General features: G+C 45.9%; 1 protein-coding gene across 3 annotated transcripts in view; it reads left to right on the top strand.

The window, feature by feature from the left end:
* The window catches only part of AP2M1 (adaptor related protein complex 2 subunit mu 1), a 73206-nt gene extending 52217 nt beyond the window's left edge, over nt 1-20989 (top strand). For all 3 annotated transcript variants that reach the window (XM_030216824.1, XM_030216826.1, XM_030216825.1), the window contains exons 8-12: nt 5126-5245; nt 6780-6915; nt 10006-10103; nt 10511-10622; nt 19998-20989. In XM_030216824.1, the coding sequence (XP_030072684.1) occupies nt 5126-5245; nt 6780-6915; nt 10006-10103; nt 10511-10622; nt 19998-20132 (601 nt within the window). In that variant the 3' untranslated portion in view covers nt 20133-20989. The remainder of the gene's footprint in view (nt 1-5125; nt 5246-6779; nt 6916-10005; nt 10104-10510; nt 10623-19997) is intronic.
* Nucleotides 20990-24751: the final 3762 nt, after the last annotated feature.

The following is a 24751-nucleotide window of genomic DNA, read 5'->3' on the forward strand; positions in this document are numbered from 1 at the left end:
TTTATATTTCTCCCAAGCTTTCACTGCTTATTGTTCCATTTGGTGTACAGCTGCATCTTTCTAGGCAGTGAACATTTGCTTTTCAAGGTATTCAACTGTGACATTCTCTGCCATCAAATTAATTTGCTATCTCTTTAAACAAGTTTAATCAGTTGTGTGTGTTAGCTGGGGGTTGTAAGTTGATATTTGATGCTTCTGATTTGTATAATGCATCATTTTATTTTTTAATGATGGTCCAAACTTCTGAGTTTCATAAGGAGTCCAAGTCGGAGAAAACAAGTGAAATAAACCAAAACAAAATTCTTTGTACTTTTTCTGGGAGTGGGGAGAGAAACCTAACCCCAATACTTCTTCCCCCAACATCTTTTATCCCTAATGAGGAATTTTCACAGGGCACATGAGATTCCCTGGTACCACAATTACAAAAAATGGCACAGCCTGTATCGGGGATGGTACCAGCAAGCAGGTTTGATAATAGAGATGGCATGTCACAGGGCTGAAACTGGTCTCCTCCAAAGGAGGCTTTAATTCTCCCCAATATAGCTGCTGCCATCTTGGTACACCCATAACAATTAAATTGATAGGGAGATGAGTGCCACCTTTAGGCGCATTTAGAGCCAGGGACAGTAGTAGCCCTGGGCTGAGGTAGGCCTTCGTGGATCTACCATGTGGTAGAGCATGCTGACAACACACACAGAACCTTCAGAGCCAGCAGAGATGCAGGTGCTCTCAGCAGTCCCTATTACAGGCAATAGCGATGCTTAGGCAGACTCTGTCACATTCTCCTTCCTGGGGAATGGGAGCTGGGGCTTTAGGCCAGTGTTTCCCAAGTCCAGTCCTGGAGTACCCCTTACCAGTCAGGTTTTCAGGATGTCCACAATGAATATGCATGAAAGATTTGCATCCTGAAAACCTGACTGGCAAGGGGTACTCCACGAAACACTGCTTTAGGCCTTCCAGCTCCTTATAGATGCTGGAGCCTCCTTAGTTTGACTTGATGGCGTCCAGAGCCAATGCGAAGGCAGAGGGACCCAGCCTCTTGAGGAATAAATGCCATGGTACAGCCTTGGCTAGTAGTGGAGTCTTCCTTCCTTCCATGGTCTCTCGTTGGCTACTTGTTGCTCAGGATTGCGCATGATCGATCCTCAACTGGTCTTGCTGGTGGTGTAAGATTGGCCTTCCAGATCTTGTTATATGGATCTCTGGTGTCTGCTGGTGGAGGACCCACTTTATTACTCAAGGGTCAGGGTCTGTTCCAGCAAGGGCTGATAGAGATGGAAGACCTGGATCCCTTTTGGTTTATGGTATGGTCATTGAGAGGCAACCATTAAAGAAGTGCAGGTTTTTCCCCGCAGTGACTTCAGCCTTGCTTTGCTCCAGGAAATCCTCTGTGCCCCTGGCTTATGTCAGGATCTGGTGTTTAGAGACTGTCCCTACACCAGGATACAATCTGGAGGACTCTGATTCTCAAACTTCTCCCCCCCCACCCCCCCAGGTTTTCTGCGGCTGGGCCTGGAAAAGGGGTTGGCCTTGAGCTCTCTGATTGTCCAGGTGGTGCTGCTGTTCAGCTTTCAGGGAAAAGTAAAGAGCTTCTATGGCTTTGCATAGCGAGGTAGCTTGGCGCCACCTCCCTTCCCCCCCCCCCTCCCCCTTTTCATCCTTCCTTTCTTTCTTGGGACCTTAATCTGGTTCTCCGAGTGCTGTCTGAGGCTCCATTTTGAGTCCTCTGTGCTTGTCTTCCATCAAGAATCTTACCTTCAAGATGGTATTTTTGATGGCCATCACCTCTGTTGGGTTTCGGAATTGCAAGCCCTGTCAAGTCAGGATCCCCTTCTCTCCTCAGAGGCTTCCTTGTCCTTGTACACAGTACCATCCTTCTTTCTGAAAGTGGTGTCTCCGTTCCATGTGTATCAGGAGGTTAGTTTCCCTCCTTTGTGGTGTAGACATCATCGCCAGAGAATTACAGGCCTTCACAAGTAGGATGTCCAGAGGACGCTGTTTGGGTACCTCAGGGAGACGGAACGAGTTTCATCTCTTGGACCATTTCTTTGTACCTTTCCATGGCCTTCGGAAGGGAAGGTGGCCTTGAAGGCCTCCATTGTAGGGTGGATTAAGGCAGCTGTTGAGTCCGCTTACATCAGCAAGAATTGTTCTGTACCTCAGGGGGGCTCTAAGCCCACTCTACTAGGGCCCTGGCTGCTTCCTGGGTGGAGGCCTAAGCAGTATCCCCTGAGGAGATTCGCAGGGCGGCAACTTGATTGTCGCTCCATTCCTTTGCTAAGCACTACATACTGGTCATACAGGCCAGAACTCACTTGGACTTTTGGTAGAGTTGTCATTTTTTTTTTTGGGGGGGGGGGGGGGCTGTCTTCCCCTGCCCAATAGATCTTCGGTACATCCCATTAGTTGAAAACAGTGGAGCTAATGCTAAGAGAGGAGAAACTCTTTTAAGTCGGTCTCACTGTTCTGAAGTCCCGTCCTTGGAAGACCTCTGCCCGGGGTTCTAGATGTGCTCTGTACTTTCTTTTCAGTGCTTCAAAAAAGAAAAAATTAATTTTGTGATTGGCAGCCATACAAGTTCACATGATATGGCTACATCCTGTTATTTGCATGGTAACGAGTGCCGCTCCATGGTGTTTTGCTCGTTTATTATTATCATTGCAGCTGCAGTGGTGGTGGGGCATGGGGTGCATTACAAAGGGACCTTCTGCTTGGGCAGATGCATACTGAATTCTTCCAGGGAGCACCTCTGCTTATACTGGTGGTGTCACACTCTGAATTAATTTTTCTCCATCTCTACCTGCTGTTAGGAAGGGGTAATGCTCACTGGTTCAGAACAGTGTCACTAACTAAAGAAAATTTATCGGGTAACACAATCCCTCCTTATAAGCCTCAGAGGGTCTGCTGGGCTTGGAATAGCTTGTTTTTCAGGCTGATTTTTCACCACCACCGCCTGCTAACTGAGAGGCAAATACACAGAATTCTGGCACTTGCTGGAACACAATCTGAATTACCAACAAATGCTAAACTTTACAGCATGCAAATTATATGTATGCTGTTAATAATGGTATGGAAAAATGCTAAGCAATTTTACAAAAATATACTTGTGGCCTACCCCAAGTATATCTACTGGTAATAATATACTGATTTATTACCAGTAGATATACAAATAAAGATAAGATTACACCACTAATATATCCTCAGAAGATTGAGAAATTACACCTATAAATACATCCTGAGTATTTCTCTTTTTTCCAGCCTCCTTCCACCCTTTTTTTACAGCTCCCTCCCGCCACATCATTCCATTCACATCCCTTCCCCTCCCATACCTTATCATGCTCTGGTGGTCTAGTGGTCTCTTTGAGGCAGGAAAGAGCTGCCTCTTTTCTGCCCAGCACTGCCGCTGACTGCTCGCTTCAAAATGGCTGCTGAGGCTTCGTGGCAGCCTCACAAGACCTCTGCGGAGGTGTCACGAGGCTGCCACGTGAAGTCTCGGCGGCCATCTTGAAGCAGCGCATTCAGCAAGTGGTCTGCAGCAGCGCCAGGCAGGAAAGAAGGGGTTCTTTCCTTCCCTGAAGAGGCCACTACACCACCAGGGCCAATAAGGTACAGGAGGGGAGGGAACACTAAGGCTGGTCCGCTTGCAAGCCTGCCCACAAACCCAGACAAACAGGCAGGCTGGCAAAACCCGCCTGGACACCCCGCGGTGCCCCCAGAAAGAGAACATGTCTGGGTAAACCTGGACATAAGGTAATCCTATCCATAGAGGAGACTTTCAAAGCTGTGACATGGTCATACATTTATATCTCATTACTTCCTTGAGCAGAATACTCAACGTGAGAGCCAGCTTGCGCAAGCTGTCCTGCAGAATTTATTTGGTGTCTAGAATCCAACTCCATCTCCCCCCAGGCCTAGCTCTCTTCTGTTCCAGGCTGCAGCTTCACACACAGTATGTTTATAGTTTCTGGTTGATTTTTAGGCTTCAGTGTTTTGAGTTCCTATTGACCTAGCATTGTTTTTGGTGAGCCTGGCGGCTAAGGTATTTTCACAGATAGACATCAACAACCTGCTTGTCCTTGGAGAAAGCAAAGTTACCTATGGCAGGTGTTCTCGGAGGACAGCAGGCCAAGTATTCTCACATACCCTCCTACTTCCCCTTGGAGTTGTATTCTCTAGTTTTATAAAATGAGGGACCCGCACTTGCATGTCAGACTGGAAGGCACCAGCGCGTGCACAGTGGGATGCTGCTAGAAAGTTCTAAGTATCATCGCTGATTAGCGTCCACACCTGACTCCGTCAGTCGACGTCGCCCAGCTGTGAGAATACATGGTCTTCCTTGGAGAGCATCTGTTACAAGTGAATTAGCTTTGCTTCCCCCACCCCCTCCATTGGGTGCAAAGTCATGTCCCTTAATAGTAACTGACTTTTGTATCACACCTCTCCTGTTATTGAATAGCAATTCCCTCCAGACCACAAGGGGAGAGTGCTGCTTTTTGTCTACAGCTGCCACCTCTGCTGGCTCCACCTGAAGTTTAAACTGCCAAGGCCAGCAGGTCCTGCAAAGGTCCTATTTCAGACAGCTACAGTGATGTGCTGCTGTCTTCCTGTATGCTAGAGAGGATCATGCGAAAGTGATGAGGCCACCAGTCGCAGTGCAAGGAAAAGCTTGCTGTGGGTTTCACACCTGAAGCTGCTCTTGCTGTGACTTCGTTTGCCACCACGGCTTCAGGGGGTTGCCCTGTTCAGAGCCAGCTTGTGCCAAATTTTAATTTCCCTGGTGCCCAGTGTTTGTCCTGTTTGCTCAGTCCTTGTTGAGATTTAAATGGCTACAGGTACAAATGTTGTTCACTTGTGTAGGAGTGGCCTAATGGCTGGGGAACCGGGTTCTGTTCTCACTGCTGCCTAACTGTTGGCAGTGCATTGAGATCTGGGGAACTGGGTTCAGCTCCCTCTGCAGCTCTGAGTGTCCCTGGACAAGTCACTGAGCCCATTAGGGACAGTGCAAGTACCTGTACAATTGTATGTAAACTCTTGACTTGTGTTCGAATATAACATTTAAGAAACGATAATAGCCTCACCAGTGCTGGGAAGTGTTTACCCTTTGTTTTATCTTCCTTTGCTGTAGTGGAAAGCAGTCGATAGCCATTGATGATTGTACATTCCACCAGTGCGTGAGGCTCAGCAAATTTGATTCAGAGAGAAGCATCAGCTTCATTCCACCAGATGGAGAATTTGAACTGATGAGGTATGATAGTCTGCTGTTCATTTGATTCTCTCAAGACAAATTAAAGTGCAGCCTACCCCTTCTGACTCTTACTATATCAGTCATGCACTGCTGTGGAAAATTCATAGCATGACGTGTTCTTTATACATAAAGGATTTTTATAGGGCACTTCTGGATCTTGTGGCAATGTTCTATAACTCTTTTGTTTCCCTTTTAATGGCTTGCTATACCACAATTGATAAATGACAAATCTGACTTTCTATTTCTTAAGGTAGTGTTGAAGAGGGGGAGTAAAAGCTTAGTTAATTACTACTATTACATCCCAAAGATCAGTCCAGACTTGTGGGTTATGTCCATCTACCAGAGGTTAAAGCAGAGTTCTACTGTCCTCTTAACACAGAATTGTGACTGAAACTGAGAGCTCCTGAACTACTCTTTCTTACAGCAGTTGAGCTGAGGGATGTCTGGCTGTACTGCCAAAGCAGTTGTGGGTGCAGCACCGTCCTGCCTCCTTAACTCATTTAGCTTTCCTGGCACTAGTTTCTCTAGGGGACAATTGGTCTTCGCCATGACAGTCACATCTCTAACAGGAGGTTCAAGTGAGTCTTTTAAGGCAGCTGAGCCAGCAAAGCACTGTTTGTGGTGTGAAAGCCACAGAAACAGCATCTGGGCAGTGCACTATGTGCCTGGGTGTTAGATATTTAGAGATCTCCCCACTGTGGATTTCCTGCCAGGCTCAAGTAACATCCAGGATGAACAGTGAGAGGAGTTTGGTGGGCTCGATCGGGCGTGGCCATTTTAACTGCCTCAGCATGTCTCTGTTGTGACTCCTTCGTTTCCTACACACCACACTTCTGCAGCTGACATCTCACTGAGCCTAGGGATGGAACGGGGAATTACAGCAGCTCCATTTTCACCTGAATTGGTTTTGCTATTGCATCAAGCTTACTTAAGAGGTCTCAAAGAATCAGTCCAGACCCCACCCTTCTCAATATCTGCTGGCTGTTGCTCGGTTTTGGGTTCATAGGCACTGCAGTAAGAATAGTTTCATGTTTAACGTCTATTTTTTCCCTATTGAGATTTTTACCTACTTTTAAGGAGGCAGGGATTGATGTGTTCCCATAACCACTGTTTGGCTATCAAAATAGCTGCTCAGTAGCTTTTAAGGCAGAACATTGCCATAATCTCTATCTCCCACATGCTGGTAGATGGGTATAACAAGAAGTCTGGACTGATCCTTTAGGAAAGAAAATTAGCAGGTAAGAACTAATGTTTCCATCTGTAACCCTTTTGACTTTGAGTCTCAGGATTACCATCGGCATACAGCTGAAGTGGGTGTGGACATTTGCTATCTTGTTAAATCCATAGCTTTTCCTGATAAGTGGTTAGAAAGCCAGATAGATCAGATAGCACCAGGGTTGACACAAGGCAAAATAGATGGGCTTTGCGGTTCTTATGTCAATTTTATGTACTGTAACAAGGATGCTTTTGAGTTAGGGGCTTGGACATCTCCTCTTTTGTGGCTGTTTGAAGTCTCCCTTTTGCTCTTTTCTAGGTACCGGACCACTAAGGACATCATCCTGCCATTCCGTGTGATCCCACTGGTGCGGGAGGTGGGACGCACCAAGTTAGAAGTGAAAGTAGTGATAAAATCCAACTTCAAACCCTCGCTACTGGCTCAGAAAATTGAGGTCAGATACATAGCATGTCGCAAACGTCAGACCGTTCTGTGGTTTATCTAGTCTGAGAAACCAAGATTACTGTAGATTCCCTGCCAAATAGTGCTCTTGTTCCTCCTATAAGGCCCAAAAGTCCCAGATAGTTCCCCAGAGAGAGGGGCAAGTTTTTGACTGGCTTCAGAAGAGCATAGCCATAATTTTTGTCTGTCCTAGACAGTACAATAGGAAGGAGGCTTTTTTTTTTTTTCTCTTCTCCTGCTCCTCCCCCCAACCAAAACATCTGTCCCCTGGTAACCTCAGACCGGTCGGTGCTCAAGTAATCTGGACAGGTTACACACTGCAGTTGGAAAGATCCCCCTCCAAATTTTCTGAGCATCAAAATTATGCTGTCATCACCAGGCAGTCTTCCCTTTTACAGGCCAATGACTTTGAACTGCTCCACAAGGGGGGGAAAAGGGATTTTATTCTAAATACTTGTCACCAAAAAGAGGGGATTCTCTCCCATCCTTGACCTAAGGGCCCTGAATAAGCAGAAGTTCAGGATGGTTTCCTTGTGCACCCTGCACCCCATGATTCAAGGCGAAGACTCTGGACTTAAAGGATGCCTGTACCCACATACAGATATTTCCTGGTCAAAGGAAGCATTTAAGGTTCTGAGTGGAAGAACACTACAACCAGCCATTCAGCCTTATGCAATGGTGTTCCTAGTCTGTTTGCCACTGTGCATCACCAGACCTTTCCTCCCTGCCAGTCCCGTGCTCTGGAAAAGGAAATAACATTTAGAGGGGAGCCAACAGCTGTGCACTTGCTCTGTGCACCCCCTTGCTGCCTGCACCCGGGGCGGACTGCCCCACCCTTGGTATATTACTGGCCTTGTGTAAGCTAAGGTTGTATGTTTGCCTACTCAAAACAATTGGCAGGTCGAGAGAACATCAGAGGAAGAGGCAAAACCATTTTGAGTGCTAAAGTTTCTAGGCTTTGTCGTAGAGATGAGGCAGCACAAAACTAGGAACGTAGATGATAAATTGGCTTGAAAATAGTATTTAAGCAGTATAAAAAAAGTACTTCCACAGTAAGATAGAAGTGGGGGTCCTATTACTAGTAATAGACTTTTTTTCATTAGTGAAATCTTTAACAATTTCTGTTAATGCTTAACCTGGAGCTCAGTTTCTTTCCATCTGCTCAGGAATTGGCCGATTTTTTTTTTTTCATGGTAAAGTACTCAACTCTTCATTTTATAGTCAATTATTCAAATTAGGACAACAAGAGTTTTCATTAGTTTTAATTACATATAATTAGTTTCTGAGAAGCAAACATTACACAGTATAATCTTAAGGCTCTTTATATTGATCTGATATCTCTAGTACCTTAAGAAGTTTTAATTAAACAACTCTATAATACTAAGATGCAGACATAGTCCAGCAGCGAGAGGAGTGCTATCCAGTCTTTTGCGTTGAGTGTCACATGTATGATTATCTTCCAGTTGGTGAGAGTTGAGGCTAGACTAGCAGACTTGTAGGAGCTGAGGGAGAGAAAGGTACATAGAGGAGGCCTACAGGGATGTTGTTGAGAAGTCCCACCTCCAGTCTGGCAGCCCTTGTGCTGCGTCGGAAGCGGGAGGTCTTCTAAAAGGTGAAGCTGGAAGTAATCTTGTAGTCAGGACCAGCTCACCAGGGGATGTAATATCCTTTCACACTGAGAATGTGTCTCCAGGAGCTACTGCCCAGGAGGAAAGGGTTAGGACGGCTGTTTTAGTTGTTGATTCAATCATTAGGCATGTAGATGTGGCCTAGTGGTTAGGGTGGTGGACTCTGGGTTAGGGTGGTGGACTCTGGTCCTGAGCAACTGAGTTCGATTCCCACTTCAGGCACAGGCAGCTCCTTGTGACTCTGGGCAAGTCACTTAACCCTCCATTGCCCCAGGTACAAATAAGTACCTAAGCCGCGTTGAGCCTGCCATGAGTGGGAAAGCGCGGGGTATAAAAAAACAAACAAAACAAAGCTGGGTGGCTGGTGGATGTGAGGCTCGCCTGGTCACTTGCCTGCCTGGTGCGAAGGTGGTGCACCTCATGCGTCACCTAAATAGGATTTTAGTTAGTGGTGGGGAGGAGCCAGCTGTCTTGGTAAATGTGGGTACCAATGACAGGAAAATGTGGGAGGGAGGTTCTGGAAGCCAAATTTAGGCTAAGTAGAAAGCTCAAATCCAGAACCTCTATGGTAGCATTTTTCGAAGTGCTCCCCGTTCCACGCGCAGGGCCCAAGAGACGGGCAGAGCTCCGTAGTCAGGGTGGATGAGGCGAAGGTGCAAGGAGAAAAGCTTTAGATTTGTAAGGAACTGGGCAACATTCTGGGTTTCGTGAATACTTATGACGTAAACGTGCGATGTATTAATTGAATCTCCACATCTAAAAAATGTATGGAGGTTTTTGAAAAGGATAAGCAGCATAAAATCTGTTTTACTGTTCTGGAATCTTGCCAGGTACTTGTGACCTGGATTGGCTACTGTTAAACAGGATATTGGGCTTGATGGACCTTCAGACTGTCCCAGTATGGCAATGATCTTATTTCTTCATTCAATTTGTTTTAAATTGACTAATAGCTTCATTTGTTTTGCAGATGTCATTGTTCAGACGAGGAGTAGCCTAATGGTTAGTGCAGTGGGCTTCAGTCCTGGTGACCAGCTCTTTGTGACCTTGGGCAAGACACTTAATCCTCAGGTGCCCCAGTCACATCTAGTAGCGCTATAGAAATAATTAGGAATAGTAGGTTTGTTTTATATTCTTGTCGGTTGCTGTTGAATATTGATTAATTTCAAAGGTGCTTAAGAGTCTGGTTTCTTGAACATTGCACCTATAATAGTCCTATCCAGCTAGTAGAGAACACAGGAGCCACAGTAAAATTTTGTCATGCTGGAACTTGATTCTCCTGAAGAATCCCTGTACACTTGCTGGATCTACATCTCACTTTTTTTCTCTCTTGGAGCACTAGCAGCTCAAGTACCTTTTCTATATACCAGAATTTTATAGTTCTAGATACAACTTTGAGCAAACATTTAATAACTAAACTCAATGCATTGTCATACTGTTTTTGTTTGTTGTGTTAGGTGCGTATTCCAACCCCACTTAACACCAGTGGTGTACAAGTCATCTGTATGAAGGGGAAAGCCAAGTACAAAGCCAGTGAAAACGCAATAGTCTGGAAGTGAGTGTGGGATGAGGGTTAATATTTTTATACACATACTTGTACTATGTATCTGCACCTTGGCTTCCAGTGCATGCCCATCTGCTTAGAAATTCAACCTTGGTTCTTTTGTCTTTTCTGAAATGACATTTTGGGGTCCTTGTTTAAGCAACAGGGTGCATGGAATGTTCTGAAATGGGAAAAATCTATAGCCTATCAGGTAGCTAATATATTTGCAAAATGTATTAAGCTATTTTTGGAGAGTGGACTTGTAATTTTGTTTTGCTAATAGGCTGCTTCCCATCTTTTCTTCTGTCCATGCTTTGCTTTCATATAGCTTGTTGTCATGGTCTAGGTATCAGGGGGACAATGTCGGTTCTGCCTCCTTTAGAGCCAAGTCTGCTTTGTAACTTTCTATTTCTCCATAGGATAAAACGAATGGCTGGGATGAAGGAGTCACAGATCAGTGCGGAGATTGAACTTCTCCCCACTAATGATAAAAAGAAGTGGGCTCGGCCACCTATTTCCATGAACTTTGAGGTAAGGCTGAGAGCCTGGGGCACTAAGACTAGTCTCTGAATACTGACAAAATGCTGGCAGTGCTCGACAGGCAGCTGTACTGGTTTCATATATCTAGCAAGTGGCAATCTATAGCTTAGGCCTTCACAATCACCTTACTACAGGTAGTTGAGTGACATTTGTGCTTTTCCTGAAGTGGTTGCCATTAGAGGGGTCGTCATTCCATTGAAGTTCCTTGAAGGTTTATATCCAGAGCATTGCTGTCCAAGGTGAGCTTACTAATTATGACAAGATTATGGCTTAGTACAATTGAACTTTCCTTAGCATCCCTCCGGACCGGCCCAGGATTGGACTGATGGGTTGTGCACGTCTACCAGCAGGAGGAGACTGAGAAAAAAACTTTGACTAGATAGCCAATAAGAGCCCTGGTCATGTGACCCTAGTCCCAGTATTTTCTCAGTCTCCCAGCAGGTAGGAAGTGAGCCCATTAGTCTCTCTCTAAATTTCTAGTTTTTTATTATTATATCTTTCTCTGTGCCACAGGAATTCTTTGAGGCTGGTTAGGTTTGGTCAGCTGATTAGCTAAGCCTCAGGGGGGTATACTCGGGTGCCCCGGGTCACTCCCCCTCTTCCTCCCCATCTCCCTTCTATTCTACTAATCTCTAAGGGAAGGGTTCCTCTTTTGGTTAGCAAAGAGGTCTTACCTTTGGGAGAGGCAGCCAGATTAAAGTATATAAGCTCTGTTTTCCCCATTGTTTTAACGAGCAGGCAGCTCTGTTTACGTTTTGGGGTGTCTGTATTGTGTGTCTCTTTAAAAAAAAAAAAAAAAAAAAAGAACGAACCAAAGAGCACAAGTTTTGTTTTGGTATTGTGCTTATCTTTCATTTCGCTAGGTTATTATTACTAGCACTGAAGAGCGGAGTGTTTTTTTTAAGATTTAAAGAATAACTGGATTTAGGCGCGAACCGCGTACGCGCGTGCACGCGCGTTCCTGCCATGTCTGAGAAACTTAAACGATGCGCTGTTTGCCAGCGTCGGGGGGTTTCTTCTACGGGCGCATGTAAATATTGTACCGCGCCAGGAGCAGCGTCCTCGTCTGTTTTGCCTACGACGTCGGCCTCTCTGTTAGTATCGGGTCCCTCGCCGTCGCGGTCCTCGTCTGCAGCTCCTGAGGAGTCAGGCGTGCCTCCGGAGGCCGCCCCGGCGAATTTGGCGCGAACGGCGGCCATTTTGATTCCTACTCCGTCTTCTCCTTCGCGTATTCAGCAGCCTGCGGCCCTAGGTCTTTCAGATGCTGATACGTTGAATTCGGGAGCTCTGGTGCAATCTGGGGCCACTCAGGCAGGGGGTTTTCCTCCTGAGTTTGTGCTCCAGATGTACCAGGCGTTTTTGATGCACAGAGGCGATGCAGGAGCTGGGACAGCAGATGCTGTCACACCTACACCTCCACCTCCTAAAAAAGTTAGGGAACATGTGTTCCATGGGGATTTTTGGTCCGATCGCGATCAGGAGATGCCCTATCTGGAAGAGGAGGAAGATTTTGAAGACAATGCCTGTACTGATCCTGATTTTTCGCTCTCAGATCCGGAAGCGGCAGCTTTTGCCCAGGGGGATGATCCTGCCATGGCTAGGATTTTTCACAAAGATGACTTGCAGGAGCTCATTTCTATGGTCTCCTCTACTTTGAATTTTGAAGATGTTACGCCGGTTTCACAAACCCGTAAGGTAGACTTCTTGATTAAGGGGTCTAGATCCGCGCCCAAAACTTTTCCCATGCATCAGGACATTTGGGATGTTATTAAAGCGCAATGGGAGGTTCCAGATGCAGCTTGCCGTCCGACTAGATCTATGTCTCGGCTCTATCAGATTCCAGAAACGGATAAAGCTATGCTTAAGGTGCCGGTCGTGGATGCAGTGGTGTCGGCGGTTACTAAGCGGAATACGATTCCCGTGGATGGAGGCACGGCTCTTCGGGATGTTCAGGACAGAAGACTAGATTCTCTGCTCAGGAATAGTTTTGATGTTTCTTCCTTGGCAGTTCAGGCTGCCATTTGTGGTTCCTTGGTGGCTAGAGCTTGCTTTAGGTGGGCAGAGAGAGTCCTGGACAGGACTTCGGATGATCTTCATTCCATCGATGTTGACGTGGCTAGAATTGAGACAGGGGCGGCTTTTCTGGCTGATGCCCTCTATGATTTGCTGAGAGCATCTTCTAAGTCTTTGGCTTTGGGGGTCGCTGCTCGCAGATCTCTGTGGTTGAAAGGTTGGTCGGCGGATGCGGCCTCCAAGTCAAAGTTGAGCAAGTTTCCTTTTAAAGGTTCTTTCTTGTTTGGAGAAGAATTGGATAAGTTGGTTAATTCCTTGGGAGATGCTAAGGTTCCTCGCCTACCGCAAGATAGACCTCGTCTGTCCACTCGGGGTTCTTTGTTTGGTAGGAGTTCTGTGAGAGGTTTCCGGAAGTTTCAGGCTGGTCGAGGTTTTCAGCCTCAGAGGTCTAGGTTTGGCAACAGGATTCAGTCCTTTCGGGGTTCTCGCAGAGGAGCAGGTTTCTCCAATCCAGGCTTTCGATCCCAGAGTCGTCCGTCCCAATGAAGGTGCGGGGGCCTCTCCTCTGGCCCCTGTCGGAGCTCGTCTTTCTCAGTTCTATCAGAGGTGGGCCCACATTACTTCAGATCAGTGGGTCTTGGAGGTTGTTCGAGACGGTTATGCCTTAGAGTTCGCAAGACCTATTTCAGACGCCTTTCTGGAGTCTCCCTGCCGCTCTCCTCTCAAGGCGAGGGTGGTTTGGGACACTCTACAGAGGCTCTTAGATCTTCAGGCTATCTCTCCAGTCCCTCCTTCCGAGTACAGGCAAGGCCGGTATTCCATTTATTTTGTAGTTCCAAAGAGGGAAGATGCCTTCCGACCTATCTTAGATCTCAAAGCTGTCAATCGCGCTCTCAGAGTCACAAGCTTTCGTATGGAGACGCTGCGGTCAGTCATAGTGGCAGTGCGCCAGGACGAGTATTTGACAGCGTTAGATCTCACAGAGGCCTATTTACATATTCCTATTCGTCCAGCTCACCACAAGTTCTTGCGCTTTGCAATTCTAGGACGGCATTACCAGTTTCGAGCATTGCCCTTCGGTCTTGCGACGGCTCCACGCACATTTACCAAAGTCATGGTCGTGGTTGCAGCGGCCCTCAGAAAAGAAGGGATTCTTGTTCATCCATACCTAGACGACTGGTTAATCAGAGCGAAGTCTTATCAGGAAAGTTGTCGAGTCACAGGTCAAGTGATGCAGTTTTTGCAGTCTCTAGGTTGGGTGGTAAATGTAGCCAAGAGTCGGTTAGTTCCTTCTCAGTCTCTGGAGTATTTGGGAGTTGTGTTCGACACAGCGCGGGGCCGAGTCTTTCTGCCGCAGGCCAGGATTGTAAAGCTTCAGGTCCAGATAAGGGAGTTACTTCAGCACCACCGTCCATGTGCTCGGGATTATCTTCAGGTGCTCTGTTCCATGGCAGCCACTATAGAGGCAGTACCCTGGGCCAGGCTTCATATGAGGCCTCTTCAGTGGTCCCTTCTCTCCCGGTGGTCTTCTCAGAGGGATTCACTACTGATGCGACTACCTCTCCGCAACCGAGAACGCAGCTCCCTGTTTTGGTGGCTGCGGATGAAGAATTTGACGGTAGGAATGCCTTTGGAGTCTCCTCGGTGGATACCGTTAACAACAGATGCCAGTCTCCGAGGCTGGGGAGCGCATTGTCTAGGCAAGTGGACTCAGGGTCTCTGGTCTCAACTGGAAGCCATTCAATCAATCAACTTTTTGGAGACCAGGGCGATTCGGTTGGCTCTGCAACACTTCAGTTCTCTTCTGGTAGGCAAAGCGGTGCGGGTCCTTTCGGACAATGCCTCGGCAGTGGCCTATATCAACCGCCAGGGAGGAACGAGATGCCGACTATTGTGTCGGGAGGCGGAGAGTCTCCTTTCCTGGGCGGAAGTTCATCTAACGGCCATTTCCGCATCCCACGTAGCAGGAGTAGAGAACGTTCAAGCCGACTTCCTCAGTCGCCACACTCTCGATCCGGGAGAATGGGCTCTCAGCGCTCAGGCATTTCAGGTTATAGTGGAGCGCTGGGGCACTCCAGTTCTCGATCTTTTTGCCACCAGTCTCAACTCAAAGGTCCCTCGGTTCTTCAGTCGACGAAGGGATGCAAGAGCGGCAGGGGTAGACGCTCTCTTGCAGCAGTGGCCCCCCGACCTTCTTTATGCGTTTCCTCCTTGGCCGCTAATAGGTCGTCTCCTGCAGAGGATCGAGGAACACAGAGGACCGGTAATTCTGGTGGCACCGGACTGGCCTCGGCGTCCTTGGTACGCGGATCTGCAACGTCTGTCGGTGGCGCCTCCTTTTCGACTCCCGGTGCACAAGGCTCTGTTGGTACAAGGGCCAGTCCCACATCCAGATCCGGCTCGATTTTGTCTTACGGCTTGGCTCTTGAACGAGCCCGTTTAGCTAAGTGGGGTTTTTCACAACCAGTGATTTCCACCATGCTTCGTTCTCGTCGGCGTTCCACCTCTCTGAACTATATTCGCACTTGGAGAATTTTTGAGGCTTGGTGTGTAGAGGCTGACATTCGTCCTTTTGGCGCGTCAGTGGCTCAGATGTTAGATTTTCTACAGCGAGGGTTTGATAAAGGGCTGTCTCTTCTCTTAAGGTGCAAGCGGCAGCTCTTTCCTGTTTCAGAGGTAGGATTAGGGGTAGGTCTTTCGCTAGGCTGCCCGATGTAGTACGTTTTTTGAAGGGAGTCAGTCTTCTTCGTCCTCCGGTTAGGTCAGTGTTCCCATCTTGGGATCTTAATCTGGTCCTTTCGTCTTTGACAAAACCTCCTTTTGAGCCATTGCGTGCATGTTCGTTGAAGGATTTGACTCTTAAGACAGTGTTTTTGGTGGCTATTGCCTCGGCTAGGAGAGTCTCGGAGTTGCAAGCTTTCTCATGTAGATCTCCATTTCTGCAATTTTCAAAGGAACGAGTGGTTCTTCGTCCGGTGCCTTCCTTTTTGCCTAAGGTGCTGTCTCGATTTCATCTATCCCAGTCAGTGTTTCTGCCGGTTCTAGGATCGGCCTCAGGGACGCAGGAACAGAGACGGTTGCATACTCTGGATGTTAAGAGGGTGCTTAAACGGTATCTCGCAGTTACTAAGGATTTTCGTCGCACGGACCGTCTTTTCCTTCTGTTGGCCGGTCACCTTAAGGGTTTGTCGGCTTCTAAGCCCACGTTATCTAGGTGGATCAAAGAGATGATAGCGTCAGCCTACCTTTTAGCAGGTAAGGCAGTCCCGGACTCGGTTAAAGCTCATTCAACTAGAGGGCAGGCAGCGTCCTGGGCCGAGTGTTCCTTGGTTCCGCCAGCGGAGATTTGTAAGGCAGCTACGTGGTCTTCTCTCCATTCCTTTTCTAAGCATTACAGGCTTGATGTTCAATGTCGGCAAGAGGCGGTCTTTGCGTCGCGGGTAATCTCAGCAGGTTTGCTGGGGTCCCTCCCGTAGGACTACTGCTTTGTTACGTCCCATCAGTCCAATCCTGGGCCGGTCCGGAGGGATGCTAAGGAAGGAGAAATTAGACCTTACCTGCTAATTTGCTTTCCTTTAATCCCTCCGGACCGGCCCAGGCCCCTCCCGTGTGATATATTTCTGTCTAGTTCTCTATGTTCCATGGTTTGCAGAGATGTGTTCAGTTCTTTGTTTGTTGAGCTGTTTTGTTTGCAAGTTAAACCATAAATAAATGGGTTAAAAAAAAAAAAAAAAAAAAACAGTTTCTATTAAGGCCATACTGCTGCTCTGGTAAGGGTATGTGGTGAGCCATTATAGTTTAGGCCATACCGCTGCTCTGGTAAGGGTATGTGGTGAGCCATTATAGTTTAGGCCATACCGCTGCTCTGGTAAGGGTATGTGGTGAGCCATTATAGTTTAGGCCATACCGCTGCTCTGGTAAGGGTATGTGGTGAGCCATTATAGTTTGGCCATACCGCTGCTCTGGTAAGGGTATGTGGTGAGCCATTATAGTTTAGGCCATACCGCTGCTCTGGTAAGGGTATGTGGTGAGCCATTATAGTTTGGCCATACCGCTGCTCTGGTAAGGGTATGTGGTGAGCCATTATAGTTTAGGCCATACCGCTGCTCTGGTAAGGGTATGTGGTGAGCCATTATAGTTTGGCCATACCGCTGCTCTGGTAAGGGTATGTGGTGAGCCATTATAATTTGGCCATACCGATGCCCTGGTTAGGGTACTTGGTGAGCCATTATGATAAGGCCATACCGATTCTCTGGTTAGAGTTTTCGGTGAGCCATTATGACAAGGCCATACCGCTGCTCTGGTAAGGGTATGTGGTGAGCCATTATAGTTTAGGCCATACCGCTGCTCTGGTAAGGGTATGTGGTGAGCCATTATAGTTTAGGCCATACCGCTGCTCTGGTAAGGGTATGTGGTGAGCCATTATAGTTTAGGCCATACCGCTGCTCTGGTAAGGGTATGTGGTGAGCCATTATAGTTTGGCCATACCGATGCCCTGGTTAGGGTACTTGGTGAGCCATTATGACAAGGCCATACCGCTGCTCTGGTAAGGGTATGTGGTGAGCCATTATAGTTTAGGCCATACCGCTGCTCTGGTAAGGGTATGTGGTGAGCCATTATAGTTTAGGCCATACCGCTGCTCTGGTAAGGGTATGTGGTGAGCCATTATAGTTTGGCCATACCGATGCCCTGGTTAGGGTACTTGGTGAGCCATTATGACAAGGCCATACCGATTCTCTGGTTAGAGTTTTCGGTGAGCCATTATGACAAGGCCATACCGCTGCTCTGGTAAGGGTATGTGGTGAGCCATTATAGTTTAGGCCATACCGCTGCTCTGGTAAGGGTATGTGGTGAGCCATTATAGTTTAGGCCATACCGCTGCTCTGGTAAGGGTATGTGGTGAGCCATTATAGTTAGGCCATACCGCTGCTCTGGTAAGGGTATGTGGTGAGCCATTATAGTTTGGCCATACCGATGCCCTGGTTAGGGTACTTGGTGAGCCATTATGACAAGGCCATACCGATTCTCTGGTTAGAGTTTTCGGTGAGCCATTATGACAAGGCCATACCGCTGCTCTGGTAAGGGTATGTGGTGAGCCATTATAGTTTAGGCCATACCGCTGCTCTGGTAAGGGTATGTGGTGAGCCATTATAGTTTGGCCATACCGATGCCCTGGTTAGGGTACTTGGTGAGCCATTATGACAAGGCCATACCGATTCTCTGGTTAGAGTTTTCGGTGAGCCATTATGACAAGGCCATACCGCTGCTCTGGTAAGGGTATGTGGTGAGCCATTATAGTTTAGGCCATACCGCTGCTCTGGTAAGGGTATGTGGTGAGCCATTATAGTTTGGCCATACCGATGCCCTGGTTAGGGTACTTGGTGAGCCATTATGACAAGGCCATACCGATTCTCTGGTTAGAGTTTTCGGTGAGCCATTATGACAAGGCCATACCGCTGCTCTGGTAAGGGTATGTGGTGAGCCATTATAGTTTAGGCCATACCGCTGCTCTGGTAAGGGTATGTGGTGAGCCATTATAGTTTGGCCATACCGATGCCCTGGTTAGGGTACTTGGTGAGCCATTATGACAAGGCCATACCGCTGCTCTGGTGAGAGTTGTCGGTGAGCCTTTGAGCACGTCTTCAACAGTGCTCCCTGGTTGCTTGAATTCCTTGGGGCACAGACTGTTCTTCTTCTTTCTGCTTTGTTATTTAAATAGGGTCACATGACCAGGGCTCTTATTGGCTATCTAGTCAAAGTTTTTTTCTCAGTCTCCTCCTGCTGGTAGACGTGCACAACCCATCAGTCCAATCCTGGGCCGGTCCGGAGGGATTAAAGGAAAGCAAATTAGCAGGTAAGGTCTAATTTCTCCTTTGCCCTTTTTTCATGAGGTGCAGTTGGAACAATAAGTCAGGGAAGTTGCTTCTGATTTTTATAGTTAACTGGGTGTACGCAGTGCTGTACACACTAATTTGTTCTGCAGTCTAGACAAGACACCATGAATTAGTATTTCCTGAGGACAGTCGAGCTAGGTTAGTCTTGCTTGTGGCTAGCGTCATCCGACAGAGCCCACGTGGGAATACTGCACTATGCATGGGTGTCTTGAGTGCACAGAAGTTCTTCAGACCCGAAACGGTACTGTTCCCTTATAGAACTAAGCTTGGACTGTTTTTGTGTTGTTTTGGGAAGTTTACTGGACTCCAACTTGACAGTTTCTGAAAGCTCAGCTAAGTAAATTGATCAGAGGGGCCTTTTACAAACTTATAATACTTAACTGAGTCACACATTTTTTTTTTCTTCAGGAACAACTGATCCTACTAGTTTAAAGCTATAATACTTTCTGCCCTGGACTATTGTAATGTCTTGTACATTGGGTGTTGGATACCTTTTTTCAACAACTTCCTCTTAAAGAATACGGCGGCACGATTGGGTTTTGTTGCCCATCGTTTTGACAGAGTTACCCCCACTTTTGCTGGAACTTCATTGGCTCCTTGTTAAAGCCAAGGCCTAAGATAAAATCTAAACTTGCAACGCATTTCATGTACGTCTGCACCAAAACCTGGAACTCTCTACTGAAAGGCTTAAAAGGAATGAACTACCTAACATTCCGAAAACAATTGAAAGCTCTTCTCCTCCTTTCCAGTGAAATCACGTAGCCAAGGAGCTCCAGGCCACCACACCACATTACATAATCACAGACCAGGCTCACGATGACCCTCACAACTTGATATTTGTAGACATTGTGAGCCACGTTGAACTTAACCATTAGGTTGGAAAATGAGGGGTACAAATGCGGAAATAAATATGCTATTTAAAATAGTTACTATTGCGTTTAGAATAATACATTATAACATAGTAAGTGACGGCAGATAAAAATGCTTTTAACTCTTGTACCTATGTGTGTGTTATCATTCCTACCTTAGCAATTCCCATTATTCTGATTAGATTGTAAGCTCTGTCAAGAAAGGACTGTCTCTTACATGTTCAGGTGTACAGCACTTTATACGTCTAGTAGGGCTATCAAAATGATTAGTAGTAATAGCTTTCAGAACGCTACTTGCTTTGAGTGAACCATGACTGTTTATTTAGAAAATGCAGACATAACATCTGAAATTCATAGGTAGCTTTAGCATTGGCCAGTGAGTTTTACTAGTTAGACTGCTACTCAACTCTGCTCAGCTTCATCTGATCTGCATGTAGGTGGGTATTTTAAATACTTGTGCCAGGAAAATGATGCAAGTGGGAAGAGTTTGCAGGTTTATGAACATTTGTTTTAATGTGTGTGAATCCGTCCTTACTTTCTCTGTCCCACAATGCTTTTTAATGTTAAAATCACTTGTTCTGCTTTTACAGGTTCCATTTGCACCGTCTGGGCTGAAGGTGCGATACCTGAAAGTCTTTGAGCCAAAGCTGAACTACAGTGACCATGATGTGATTAAATGGGTGCGTTACATTGGCCGAAGTGGAATCTATGAGACCAGGTGCTAGCCATAAAGCAAATGGGCCTTTCAGAGCAAGCAAAAGGGGTATTTGGAAGGCCTTTTGCACACTGGTCAGAGTGGAAACATAAGCCTGTCTCAAACTGACTTTTCTTGCCTCTGGAGAGTTTCTAGTTCCTTGCAGCTGAATGATTGCCATATGGTGTGAGAAGATCCTGGAAACAGCTGCTGCTGTGTGCCGTCGGGCAGGAGAAGAAGTACCCAACAGTATATAGTGTAGTTCAGTCTCTCCTACTGGGCTACACATCTCAGATGCATCTGATGAAGCAAAATCTTCATGGCTGTTTTACTTACCTTATCTTGTGCATATGTATCAGTAGAATGTAGTAATTGGGCTCATCTGATTTTGTAGAACCTGGCTCTTATGTCCATAGCTAAGCAACGTTTGTGGTTGGATACAGCGACAAATGCCCTCTTGTAACCGCCTCCTTATTACCAGTGGACTTTTGAATTATTTTCCAACCTGAAGTCCTGCAGTTTGTATTTTGTGACCAAATCTGTAAGAAGACCCAGTTAAAGCTTCACTGCTAGTGACTTTTATTGTGGGTTGTAGCAGTCATTCACAGAACCTGTCCGAGCACTTAAATTTGTTTCATCACAGTAATGCTCCTCATTTCTTTGGAAGGGAAGGAGTGGAGATTCTGAAACTTTGGGTGCAGGATATCTGTCTTCCCAACATGAAGGCAGTAGTAGTGGGTGAGAATGACTTCCCCAGACAGTGAGATAGGGGACTAGTTCGGTAAGAATGCTGCTGCCACCCACGGTCCTTTGCTGATAGTATGCTCTGTTTTGTATATGCTGTGATCATCCAGTTCTAAGTCCAAATAAAAACATAAACGAAAACTCTGGCATGTGTTGGACAGACGTAAATGCTACCATAGTATACGTATACCAGGTATGGTTGTGAACTTGCTCTATAGTGTTTCATTCATACCAAGCTATTGGGAAAACAAGTAGCTTCATTCCTGTGAACCTCAATAACCAGAGAAAGAGAACAATCCTATGAAAGGGAATAATATTTCACTACAATGCACAGAAATCCCTCAGGTCCATCATTGCAGTTTGAGAGGATATTACTGAGGGATTGGTAAGGAGAAAGGGGCCCGAAATAGTTGCGTGTGAAAACTGATGGTATAACAGATCTGAAAGTGGGCTGATTTGAGTTGGAAGCCAAGAGAAAACTACTAGACCAGAAGAAGGAAATGCCAGACTTCCAAGTACCAAAAGCTAGTCAGGTTTTCAAGATACCCATTAAATATTTTCAGGGGATGCATTCACAATAACCACTTTTTAATGTTGTTATAGATGCATGAATGGACTAGAGTTATCACTACACGTAAGATTAATAGAGGTTGTATGTGTGCACTTGGTATTCTAGAGTTCATTTGTTTGTGTGTTTTTTTTTAGAGCTAGCAGTGAACAGACATTTGGGTAAATGTCACATAGGACTCTCTTAGGGAGGTCTAGTTTCTTTAAATGACTACTTCACATCTTTGAACAAGAGGAGGGACTATGTTGCATCTAATTCTCTATGGAAAGCAACTTCTCATCCAAGGAGTAAAATTAATCCCTTTTGTAATAGTAATAAAGTTTGACATAATCACTCAAGAACAGGTACAGTGTAAAACTACAGCACTGCCATATTTTAAAAAGTTGATTATAAAATAAGGAATTTAAAACGAACAAAGTTTGCATGAGTAGTGGACATGTTTTTTTTTTTTTTTTTTAATACTATTTTGGAAAGCCTAATGACACACATTCCTTGCATTAGACTTCCAGTTGCTTGGTCAGTTTTAAGGTGAAAGGCACTAACATAAAAGGACATATTTAAAAAAACATGGAAAGAGATCCAAATGAGGAAGCCCATGGATAAGTATAAGCACTAAGGAGGAGTGGCCTAGTGGTTAGGGTGGTGGACTTTGGTCCTGGGGAACTGAGGAACTGAGTTTGATTCCCACTTCAGGCTCAGGCAGCTCCTTGTGACTCTGGGCAAGTCACTTAACCCTCCATTGCCCCATGTAAGCCGCATTGAGCCTGTCATGAGTGGGAAAGCGCAGGGTACAAATGTAACAAAAATAAAATAGATACTATTGGAGATTCTACATGGAATGTTGCTACTATTTGAGATTCTACATGGAATGTTGCTATTCCACTAGCAACATTCCATGTAGAAGGCTGCGCAGGCTTCTGTTTCTGTGAGTCTGACGCAGGACGTCAGACTCACAGAAGCAGAAGCCTGCGCGGCCACACTGGTGATCTGCAAGGGCCGACTTCTACATGGAATGTTGCTAGTGGAATAGCAACATTCCATGTAGAATCTCAAATAGTAGCAACAGTGGAGGAGTGGCCTAGTGGTTAGGGTGGTGGACTTTGGTCCTGAGGAACTGAGTTTGATTCCCACTTCAGGCACAGGCAGCTCCTTGTGACTCTGGGCAAGTCACTTAACCCTCCATTGCCCCATGTAAGCCGCATTGAGCCTGCCATGAGTGGGAAAGCGCAGGGTACAAATGTAACAAAAATAAAATAGATACTATTGAAGATTCTACATGGAATGTTGCTATTCCACTAGCAACATTCCATGTAGAAGGCTGCGCAGGCTTCTGTTTCTGTGAGTCTGACGTCCTGCACGTACGTGCAGGACGTCAGACTCCCAGAAGCAGAAGCCTGCGCGGCCACATTGGTGATCTGCAAGGGCCGACTTCGCTAGTGGAATAGCAACATTCCATGTAGAATCTCAAATAGTAGCAACAGTGGAGGAGTGGCCTAGTGGTTAGGGTGGTGGACTTTGGTCCTGGGGAACTGAGGGACTGAGTTCAATTCCCACTTCAGGCACAGGCAGCACCTTGTGACTCTGGGCAAGTCACTTAACCCTCCATTGCCCCATGTAAGCCGCATTGAGCCTGCCATGAGTGGGAAAAGCGTGGGGTACAAATGTAACAAGCAAAAAATAGATTGTAAACTCTTTTGAGCAGGGACTGTGTGCAGCGCTGCATGCGTCTGGTAGCGCTATACAAATGCTAATAATAATAATGTAAAACTAAGGCATTCTAAGAATTTGAAAATATTAGTTTACCTCTGCAAAGCTATAAGTAGCTTTTTTTTTTTTTTTTCTTTTTTTTTTTTATATAATTCTAAAAAACCTAGATGACCAAGAATGTAAAATGTTCATGGAGGACAAAAAAAAACAACTATTCTTTCATTATTCATAAAAGGGATCTTGGTTGTACCCTTGCTGGAAACCACCTTTGATTCGGAACAACTAAAGCAAATCATTACTACTGCCAATTTGCTTTATTACAATCACCAGGACCAGATGGTATTCACCCTAAGTTCTAGAAGACCTCAACCATTACTGTAAATATCTGGTCTATTACTAATCTGTAACCTGTGGTGATCGATGTAATGCCAGTTGGGCTCCAAGAGCGATCAAGAAAACTATAGCCCAGTGAGCCTGATGTATGTCTGTTCTGGAAATAACTTCAAAAATAAATACAAATACCCTAGCATATAGATATAGTTCAGTGGGAATGAATTGGCATGAGTTTAAGAAAAATAAGTCTTACCTTATGACCTCTTAGTTTTTGTAAGGTGCAGACCAGGGATTAGAAACATGACAGTAGGTGGGGGCCAAATGGCCCATCGTTAGCCCTCCTTTCCCTAAGAGATTCCACAGGCAAGTCCCATGCTTTCTTAAATTCAGACATAGTCCTAGTCACCACCACCACCTCCACCAGGAAACTATTCCACATGTCGTCCATCCTTTTGTTAAAAAAAGTATTTCCTTAGATTACGCCTGAGCCTATATCCTCTTAACTTTATCATATGTCCTCTCATTCTGCAGTGTCCCTCTATCCTATCCCCTCTCTCCTGCCTTTCTTCCAGAATATACATATTGAGGTCTATTAATCTGTCCCTATATGCTTTATAGACCACTGACCAATTTTGTAGCTGCCTTCTGTCGGAGCTGATGTAGGCTCACCTGACCACTGGGGTGTACCTGTGGGGACCTCCATGTGCAGCTAGGAGAATTTTCCAGGTACTTCCACGTGCAGCCTGTGATGGTAGCTCTCAGTCTGAATCCTTTACTCTGCAGCAATACCACGTTGGGTGTATTATTTTTTTGCTACAGCAAGCTGAGCAATCTGCCTACCACTGAGCCAAGAGAGAGATGACCTGATATTTGCAGGTACCGTTCCCTAGGTTGTGTGACCTCTTTAGGGTTGCAGAGGCGGTGGGGAGCAGTGGATTCTGGTACTTTGTCACCTTATTCTCTTGGATAGGGTTTCCCAGTCCCACCCTTTCTTGCTGAAGTTTCTGGTGCAGAAGCCTATCATTGTGATGATTTCAAAACAAAACATTTACAAATGTAAAATTAGTCTGCATTTTAAAATGCTAGGCATATAGCTATTAAAAATGTTATAGTGGCAATCATTTGAAAATGTAAAATTAAAACTACAACAACCATTTCTAAAGCGCTACTAGGGTTACGCAGCGCTGCACAATTCAAACAGAAGGGACAGTCTCTGCTCAAAGAGCTTACAATCTAAAAGACAAGAGAACAAACTAAAGACAAGTGAACAATCTAGAGGACGAGTGAACAGTTAATCT

This window comes from Microcaecilia unicolor, chromosome 10, assembly GCF_901765095.1.
Source record: "Microcaecilia unicolor chromosome 10, aMicUni1.1, whole genome shotgun sequence".
Classification (NCBI taxonomy): Eukaryota; Metazoa; Chordata; class Amphibia; order Gymnophiona; family Siphonopidae; genus Microcaecilia; species Microcaecilia unicolor.